The sequence below is a fragment of the Nuphar pumila genome, chromosome 14 (genome assembly GCF_984573655.1).
Source record: "Nuphar pumila chromosome 14, dmNupPumi1.hap1.1, whole genome shotgun sequence".
In the NCBI taxonomy this organism is placed as follows: domain Eukaryota; kingdom Viridiplantae; phylum Streptophyta; class Magnoliopsida; order Nymphaeales; family Nymphaeaceae; genus Nuphar; species Nuphar pumila.
This window is the reverse complement of record NC_143262.1, coordinates 36,149,543-36,159,898: the sequence shown is the minus strand read 5'-3', so window position 1 is coordinate 36,159,898 and position 10,356 is coordinate 36,149,543. Positions and strand designations below refer to the sequence as shown.

Below are 10,356 nucleotides of genomic sequence, written 5' to 3'. Positions count from 1 at the left end.
CAGAGCTGACTTGCACACCAACCTGGGTCCCCATGTGAAAGCATGCTTCTGGCTAAATACAGAGGGGTGAAATCCTTGGTGGGGGCCACTAGCGTGGGTCAGCGAACAATGTCAAAGCTTTGTCGATCATGGATCCAAGCTTGGTCTGCGGTTCTGTTACATAATGGTAATGTTGACTCGCAATCTCAGTTCGTTGGACGCATCTTTGCTCCAAACGGATCTTTCCGCTCAAAAAAAGGCTACCTCGCTCTCCTTCCGTCAGGGGGTGGACCGGTTTCCGACGAGCCTACTCTGAGGCAAGGGTCCGACTCCGAGATCATGTTTCCTGGCTTGGCTAATCTTACACGATTGGGTGCAGACTGACAATTTCCTCAAATCCATCGAATTCCATCAGCCGAGTAAATGTGTGTTGTGCGAGGCGGCCGAAGAATCTGCGTTTCACCTTTTTTGGGAGTGCTCTGTCTTTCAAAACATTTTCAAGGTGACTTGGAATAAGTCGGGGGTCAGCGTGCGCCAGGAATTGTTCGCCAGCGATTTGTTGTGGGGTCCTCAGCAAGTTCGTCATTGCAACTATTGGCGGATTATTTGGCGAACCTGACTTCTCTCGTCATGGTGGGTTGTATGGATGACTCGTAACAACGCTATCTTTCGGCATATTCCGACAGTGTTGAACAAAATGGTGAACCTTATCTTGGCGGACGTGTATGTCATTCTTCGCATCAACATCCCTGATCTACAACACAATCTGCCCACTAGGACCACTCATGATCCAGGGTGATGCTCGCCGACAAACTGGAGTTGTTTCGTGTTTTTATGTTATCTTTTTTCATTTTTTCTTCATTTTTCATTTCTCTTTCTTCTTTTTTCCTACGTTTTGGGGCTCCTTGGCATGTATTGGGCCTGGTGGGTTATCTGGTAGGTTCAATGTTGGTTGAACCTGTTTCGTAATGTTGATGGTTATAGTTCGGCTCTCTCTCTCTCTATATATATATATATATATATATATATATATATATATATATATATATATATATATATATATATATATATATATACATCTGCCACCAAGGCTGGCTATCACCACCGGCAGCCAGTTGTTGCCTGCTTGGCCAACGAGGGTGGGCGATGCTGCCGGCGAAACCCCATCGTCCACCATCATTCAACGGCAAAGGAGGGGAAAAAGGTTTTTTTTTTTTTACATAGGGTTAATACCCTCTTCCCTAGGTCCACCTATTGTTGTCACGACAGGCTCCGAATGTCGCCGACAACGGGGTCTCAACTCCGATCAATTTTCGGTTGTGAAGACTGGATTTGAAGGCTGGGCCTTCCGATCATGCCCTGTGCAACCGCACAGGGATGGGCAGCACGCCGACATCGTCGAAGTTTTCCGACTCGCCGTCCAACCGCCAACATCAGCTACCCTTCGCCGGACTTCAGCATCTTCGCAGAGGTTGGCGGGTGTAGATGCCAGAATACTGCAGAAACAACTGGTTGCCTCCGACAGAGGATCTTGAATGCCGTTGATGACAATGACTGAATGCCGGCTACGTCTGCACCCCCTTTCCTACGAATATGCTATCGGCCATACTAGTGGCCGCTGGCGGACAAACGCCGACATAAAATAGCCAACATCAAGTTGGCTGCGGCTCTGAGCAAGAGGGTTTTTCTGCAGAAAAACAAGATTCCAGTATGTGCCGCAAGAATACCGGCACACCCACACGCCCAACGGAATGCATGGAGCCGGCCCATAACCCAATGTTGGTATTTTTCAAAACAGAAATGGAATGTGAAAACATCAATACATACTGGTAGACGCTATAAATGAAAATTTGCGTGTGGGTGCTTGGCATTCTCCTCAGCCCCCTGTCGACGCCCACGATGAGTTCAGCCCGTCAAGTCGATGGTGAGTTAACACCTTCACTATTAATTCCCACTAATGCCCCGTTAATACCTTCATTAGTCTCAAACCGGGTCACACATAGCGTTGGACCCCATCCCAAATGTCCAACAGTTTGTTCTGATGTATATGTGTATATATATCATAATCCCAATGTTTTGATTCTAAAAATTTCTACATTGGATCATTCATTTGCCTGTAACACTGTGTACAACATGACGGAATGCATGGTTATACAATTTTAAGTCTACTTTTTATCCATGAAAAAAAGTAACTCTTTTTTTGCCTTGGTGACAGGCGACAGATATACTTGGCATAGAATTAGGATACAGGGTTCAGCCCATGTAAGAAAACGCTGATCAGTTGATGAAAAGCATTTGTGATATCAAACCCAAATATACCAAATTAATTTCTGTTTTTTTACTATTCCAAGCTGTGATGTGATCCACACTGTTGATGATCAAGTTTTTCACATCTTTTATTAAGTGCAATATCTGTCAAAGAAACAAAAAATAGAAAAAAAGAGTTGTTCCAGTACCCCCTGCCAAGCGGTAGAAATGGTGCAAATGGTAGTTAGAAATGCATTCTGCTTCACGTGAAATTGTCTACCCACGCAAAAAAGTGTTTGGATTATAATTTATAGATATTGAAAGTCTGTAGAAATTCCTAGTTATTTAGCGGTACGGAATATAAATATAGAGGACAATGTAGAAACGGCTACTGTTCCCTTTTTTACCCTATATATATTTTCTATTAACCACTTTTATTCGAAGCAGGTTATATGTCCCCCCCCGGAACAGGGGAGTTAGCTATATCTCATGTTCGGGGTCCCAAAGAGCACCATGTATGTAAGCATGTGCGTCTCGTATCCCCATGTTTGTCAGCATTAATTAGCATTGGAGTTTGATGCGATTGCAAAAACTTAAGTACCCTCTCCTCCATTGGTGCCAAAAAAAATGACAATTCTTGAAAAAGAGTGGTTGTAAAGACTTAAGTGCCCCAAAGATGATTGTTTAAGACTCAGTCTCTGCACTGCAGAATTATCCGAGAAAGAAATCTCTCCTGGAGGAGGCCATGAACATTAACCCTCTCACTCTCTCTCACTCTTTCTTCTCTTTCTGCTTCTGTGCACATCCAGCAGAAGATCATACATTGCTCCATCAAGCACCGACTGACCTGCACATTGACTGTTGTGGAGCCTGATTCAGAGTTTTTACCCTTACAGGAGGAGGGTTTGGGGCTCCTCCCAGCGTGGGTAGCATCATTCAACTAAATGAGTTGTAGATCCTAATTCAGAGTATTTACCCTTACAGGAGAGGGGTCTGGGAGCTCCTCCCAACGTGGGTAGCATTATTCAACTTGAAGAGTTGTGGAGTCTGCTTCAGAGTTTTTACCCTTACAGAAAGGGGGGTCTGAGGGCTCCTCCCAGCATGGGTAGCATCATTCAACTTGAAGAGTTGTGGAGTCTGACTCAGAGTTTTTACCCTTACAGAAGGGGGGTCTGAGGGCTCCTCCCAGCGTGGGTAGCATCATTCAACTTGATGAGTTGTGGAGTCTGATTCAAAGTTTTTGCCCTTATAGGAGGAGGGTTTGAGGGCTCCTCCCAGCGTGGATAGCATCGTTCAACTTGATTCGTTGTGGAACTTGATTTAGAGTTTTTGCCCTTATAGGAAGAGGGTTTGGGGGCTCCTCCCAGCGTGGGTAACATCGTTCAACTTGATTCATTGTGGAACCTGATTTAGAGTTTTTGCCCTTACAGTAGGGGGTCCGGGGGCTCCCCTGGCATGGGTCCCAGGTGTCATGGTCAAAAAATGCACAGGGTATCGTGGTGAGAAAGATATATTTTTGTTCCAAGAAAGGTTGGAAGAAATCAATGAAAAATCTAGCAAAGAGCATGCCAGAATCAAGATGCGGATGTCAAGCGAGAATGATGTTGTGCAACTCAACTAACACAGAATAATAGGGGTCTGGTTTTTAGTTAAAATGGAGAATGAAATGACAATAAAAATCACTGAAAATTTACAGAAATAAACTAGACTCAATAACGAAGACACCATTTTTTACGAATTTGGAATATGACCTCCGATTAGGGAGATATGACCCTGACAAGTTGGTCCTAATTCGGGTAGCGATTTGCTTACTGAATAACAGTACAAATCGCTATAGTGATTTGCGGAAGACACTACAAATCGCTATAGTGAGATTCAAAAACACTATAAATCGCTATAGCGATTTGCGGAAAACACTACAAATCGCTATAGTGAGATCCAAAAATACTATAAATCGCTATAGCGAGTTGCGGAAAACACTATAAATCGCTATAGTGATTTGCAGGCTCGTTGGAGACCCAAAAACACTACAAAGCGCTGTAGGAAAGCCCGATAACACTACAAATCGCTGTTGGAAGGCCCCAAAAATATTTGGTCGAGAGGGCGCTGCCTCCCGAGCCCCCCGCCAGGGGCGCCCCCCCTGGACCCCCCTCCTGTAAGGGCAAAAACTCTAAATCAGGCTCCACAACTCATCAAGTTGAATGATGTTACCCACGTTGGGAGGAGCCCCCAAACCCTTCTCCTGTAAGGGAAAAACTTTGAATCAGATTCTACAATGAATCAAGTTGAATGATGCTATCCACGTTGGGAGGAGCCCCCAAACCCTCCTCCTATAAGGGCAAAAACTATGAATCAAGCTCCACAACTCATCAAGTTGAACGATGCTATAGTCAGTGTGCAGGTCAGTCGGTGTTTGATGGAACAATATAGGATCGTCTGTTGGATGTGCACAGAAGTAGAGAGAGAGAGTGAGAGGGTTTTACAGTATTTTATGGAGAAAGAAGAAGACTTTGAAGAGTCAACACCATCTTCGACTTTCTGGATGGAGGACATGTTTGTCCTTTTTTTGAACTGTTTGTTTTTTCTTTTTTGAATAAAGGGCATTTTTGTCATTTTCTCAAACCATCACTTTATGAGAAGAATAATAAGAAATGGTACTAAAGTCTTTGCAACCACACCACATTCCAATGCTTAGTGATGTCAACATACACGGGAATACGAGCCCCATGTGCTTGTATACGTGGTGCTCATTCAAACCCCCGAACACAGACGTGGGATTCAGTGAATCATCCGGGGGGAACATACACCACCCTCTCACTTTTATTGGTGCTAAATTACCGCCAGTAAAACATATTTTTTACTCGGTGAAACTCTTTTCACTGGTGCAGATCTATGCCAGTGAAAACTCTGTTTCATTATTGCAAGCAAATGGCGTCAATGAAAGCTTTACCGACAAGGGATTTAGTGAAGCTCGTTTTGCAATAGTGTGTGCACTAGTAAAGGTTTTTTTTGGCACAAAAGTTGCACTAGTAAAGCCCTGATTTCTTGCAATGCTTCTTTTCCTTCCAAGTTGCCCCTTATGACCCCCACATGCTTAACTCACATTCATTTTGGTGGGGACACGAGTCTTTTTGACTTTTCTTCTTGGAGATGAGCTACATCAGCAGCCACATCACCTTCTTGGGCTGGGAAAGACCCCCTAACTTGATAATGTGGCATTTGGATCTTGGAGCAATGAATTCGACGTCAACTCTGGATCTAGGACCGTGAAAAATATACATGCACTTGATATTCAAATCTTTTTTGTTGAGATTCAAGTTAGCTAAGTTCACAAATTTGTTTAGGTGAATATCAATCATTAGGTTCATGAAATGGTCATGTGAATCTTCTTTTTATTGAGAGGTGAGGTTCGGATGATCGCGCGAACCTTAACCGGTTCACTTGTGCGAAGGGTAAAAAATGTTTTAAGAAAATCACAAATCATACATTTTGAATATGAGGGTGATTTGGGCAAATTTTGATGTATTTTCAAAACCGCACAGTTTTATAAGGACAATATGGTCATTTTTCAGTCTAAGAATATAGAACTAGGGTTGGGATACGAGACAAGTAACTCACCGTCCAGCTTGTTTTGGAAATTGAGCTCAGTGAGCATTGCTACCACCTTGAAGTGAGGCATTTCAGCGCAAGCTAAAAAACCAAATTTTTTATAGTGCAACCATTTTTTCAGAATTCCTAGGTAAACGAGCCGTGCATGAATATGATAAGCTCGGCTCGGCTCGCTTTAAATATTTCATAGAATTTGTGATAGCTAAGGTCATATTCCTATGTCATATAGATACAGGTATGATGTGGTCTCTAGACATGAATATATGTTTTTTATAAAAATACGACATGAGGACATGGAGTAGCATAATATTAGTTTCAAAACGATGAAGGTTCTTGCAGCTAATGTTGGGTTAGGTCAAGTATTGTCCAGAATATGGTCCCTCTAGCACCCAATGCCCAGTCAACCCCAAGACCAGGTCTCATGCGCTCAATGATACAAACCTGTCTCTTTCTTCCATACCAATGCCCAGTCAACCCAAAACCAAGTCTCATGAGCTCAATGATCCAAACCTGTCTGTTTCTTCCATACCCAATGCCCAGTCAACCCAAGACCAACTCTCATGAGCTCAAAGATCCAAACCTGTCTCTTTCTTCCATCTCTCTCACCCTTGTGGATGGTGCATCATGTAATAATACTATTATTTTTAATGACAATTTAATTGTGGTTATACGTAATCATTAAATTCATGTAAAATTAAGTGCATCTTGGGCTGGATCCAATTTCCCCAGATAATAATCACTAGTTCCCTCTAATTTTTCTAACCGTCGTTGGTCGTAGGATTTAGGCCATCTTATTATGAGAAGGCTCCCAATGGATCAGATCAGATTCAGACCCGTACCAACTTGGTATTCTTTCATAATCTGGTCATATAAGATCCATCCACATGTCATTAGATGAGCCACGAGCTGGATTCCGCTATATATTGATGAGTTTTTTATTCAAAATTTCCAGTATTAATTGACTGAATCCAAACCATATATGCCCTGAAGTCTGAGTTTCACTTTGTACTTTTGACCAAAACTGGACCCTACCCTTTCTAAAAGTCTGATGAGTTTTCGGGTCAAACATGACCAGATCCATATCCAACCCGTTTTTATCCTTACCTATCTGGACCAAAACGATCTCATCGCAACATATTGGGGTTCGTCGTCTAAAGAGTCACAGAAAAAGAAGTTCAAAGGTATGATCGTCATAAAATGCCAACGGCTAATTCCAAGTTTTTTCCACCATGGAACACTAATTTAAAAACAAAGATCAGAAAGTCCAATCTCAGCCCACCTAACGGCTATATTTTCAACAACCATTCAGTGAATTAATAAATACAAAAAGCCACATAAAAGAAGTGTACCGTGAGCAAGGATTGCCACCAAGAGTCAGAGGAGCCTTCTTCTTGAGGTTCACTTATTCGTTTCTCATTCACCCTCCCAACCGACCACCAGAAAAATAAACCCAACCAAATTTCTCCATCCCCACCAGAGCCAGTGATCTCCAAATCCATGGTGGTAGCCGGAAACCGGTCGTCCCGCCTCCGAAAACCTATGGATTGCGGTGTGTTCGCCGTCAACGCCGTCTGCCTAAAGAGGGTCGTGCATCGATTCCAAGGTCGATCTTCCAGATCCGCTTACCGGAAACTGTCGCCGTCTTCCGACGAGTCTGACACCAGAGAAGGATGGATGAGAGGCTTCGATGGCATGGACACTGTGAGGGTGGTTGTGGGGAAGGAGAATAGGGTGTTTGAGGTGGACCCCTGTGTCCTGGAAGAAGACCCATTTCAGGTATTGCTGGAGCTGACAAGGGGAAGGAAGACAATTAGGGGAGTGATCTTTGTTGATTGTGATGCCATACTCTTTGAGCACATGCTGTGGTTGCTGTACAATGATTGGTCATCACTCTTCAAACTAAAATTGGAGGATATCATAGAGTTTTATGCTCAAGACTCTTCCTAGGCAGAGTCTCAATGCATCTCTGCTTATCTTCAAAACAACAGTTTTAAGTTTGGACAGTGCTCTGCTCTATCTGCAATGCAATATCCCAACTTGTCTGAAGTTTTCTGGATAAGTAGGTGCATCCAAGCAAATTGAGATAAGATAGGTTGTGTGCAAATGATAATGTAGTCCACCCTTTTTCATTGGCTACTATCTGAATCTGTGTATGTTTTGTGGAGGCGACGAAGGCAGAGGATGGTCGAAGATTAGTCAGCTAGATCAAGAAGGACTAATTGATCAGGAAAATTCAGATTGTGTTTGCGCGAGGCAGTCGTCGCTGTTGAATCCAAGCGTTAGATGTACGGACATGATGGAGCACATGATCATGTTTTTTTTTATTTGTTTTTTATATAGAATTTTATGTCCTAGTTTAAGGACTAATGGGAATAAGGATGTTGGTTTTAGAGTTATTTAATGTTAGGACATGCTGGAAATAAGCTTGCTGGTTTTAAGAGGATGTATGTAGTTTTAGCAGTTTAAGGACTTAGACATGAGAAGTACATGATTATGTTTTTTTATTTGTTGTACTTCAGAATTCTACTGTGTTCTAGTTTAAGGACTAATTGGAATAAAGTTGCTGGTTTTAGAGTATGTAGTTTAAGGACTAATTGAACAGGGTTGCTGGTTTTACAGTGTGTAGTTTAACGACTAAATTGAATAACTTTGTTGGTTTTCAGAACATGTAAACATTGTATAACATTGCTGTATGGAGTCAACAAATAACTGGGGCTTTAATTACATGAGGCACATGTGCTGCACATTCTAACTAAAGTATGCAGGGAAAACTCATGTTTCTGTTTTCAATTCCAGATGCAGAAAAGGTGTAACAACTGTTACTAGGAAGTCTGGTGATGGTCAAGGATGAGACTGCTAGATCAAAGACTATTGGTCAGGAATTTCAGATCGCATTTGTGTGGACATGATGGCGTACATGAACATGATTTTTTGATTTGTTCCTTTTTAGAATTCTATGTTCTAATTTAAGGACTAATGGAAATAAGGTTGCTGGTTTTTGAGTATGTGGTGTAAGGACTTTTTGAACTTGCAACGTCCCCAACACAAGACGACTTGCACAAACTGCTCCTACCACACAAGCTGAGCCCCCGTTGGGTACGTAGTGTAAGGACTAATTGACTAAGGTTGCTGGTTTTAGAGGACGTGGTTTTAGAGAATGTAGTTTAAGGAATTATGGACATGATGGGGTACATGATCATATTTTTTTATTTGTTGTTAGAATTAGGTCTTCTAGTTTACGGACCAATGGGAATAAGGGTGCTAGTTTTAGAGAATGTAGTTTAAGGACTAATTGGAATAAGGTTGCTGGTTTTCAGAACATGTAAATATGTATAATATTGCTGTATGAAGTCAAGGAAGAACGGGGGCTTAAATTACATGAGGCATGTGTGCAGATCTTGACTAAATCATACAGGAAAACTCATGGAAATGGACTTTCCCATGGAAAATGGAAAATCTGAACTAAAACATGTAGGGAAAACTCATGTTTCTGCTTTCAATTCTAGATACAGAAAAGGGGTAACAATTGGGACTATGAAGAGCAGTCAGTTTGTCGACGTTCATGATCTTGACTAAACCATGTAGGGAAAACTCATGGAAATGGACTCTGCCATGATTTTTTTTTTGGAAAATCTGAACTAAACCTTGTAGGGTAAACTCATGTAAATATGTATAATATTGTGTATGAAGTCAAGGAAGAACAAGGGCTTAAATTACATGACGTATGTGTGCAGATCTTGACTAAACCATGCAGGGAAAACTTATGGAAATGGACTTTCCCATGGAAAATGGAAAATCTGAACTAAAACATGTAGGGAAAACTCATGTTTCTGCTTTCAATTCATGGAAATGGACTCTACCATGAAAAAATGGAAAATCTGAACTAAAACTTGTAGGGTAAACTCATGTAAATATGTATAATACTATTGTATGAAGTCAAGGAAGAACAGGGGCTTAAATTACACGAGGCATGAAGGAATCGATACATATCTTTATCTTGTCAAAGCGGAAGCATGAGAGGATCATCTATGCTTGCTTTTGCTCAACGGATGCGTGTCCTCACTTGGAGAGAACGACAGATCCACGATCCAAGTGCTCACTACGTTGATTCACCACAAAGAAAAATTCACTGTCTTCTTCTTCTCTGTATTTTTCCTTTACACTGTGCACAAATTTCTCTATTGAGATCTCTCTCTCTCAAAGACACAATGCACGGTCACCCACTGTGTACCAACGTACACATTGCTTTCTCTTAAGCACACAAAGGCCCAACCTTTGTGTCTTCCTGTGTCTCACACAGACTGTCAGATTTTTTTCACTGTCTTTCTCTATTTGTATCTTTCCCCTTCTCTTCTCTTTACTCATATCAGGAATCCCTAGAAGAGGGGATAATGGGCGGTTATCAAACCGTCCCTTTCCCAAATGATGGGCCGGGTCCAGATCTCGCCCATCATGGGCAGACCCGATACCCAACCCAACATTCTCCCACTTGCACATGATGAGAAGAGATCTTAGAAGAAG

The 10,356-nt window shown here is 42.0% G+C and overlaps 1 protein-coding gene across 1 annotated transcript; it reads left to right on the top strand.

Moving 5' to 3' along the window:
• The first annotated feature begins 7,193 nt into the window (after window positions 1–7,193).
• LOC149816762 (auxin-responsive protein SAUR76) lies at window positions 7,194–8,412 on the top strand. The gene has a single exon (XM_089987750.1). It carries the CDS (start codon window positions 7,333–7,335, stop codon window positions 7,780–7,782), a length of 450 nt encoding a protein of 149 aa, XP_089843876.1. The 5' UTR covers window positions 7,194–7,332; the 3' UTR covers window positions 7,783–8,412.
• The last annotated feature ends 1,944 nt before the right edge of the window (window positions 8,413–10,356 follow it).

What these genes read in the sequence shown, in the direction of transcription:
- LOC149816762 (XM_089987750.1), top strand. Translation starts at nt 7,333, where the DNA reads ATGGTGGTAGCCGGAAACCGGTCGTCCCGCCTCCGAAAACCTATGGAT.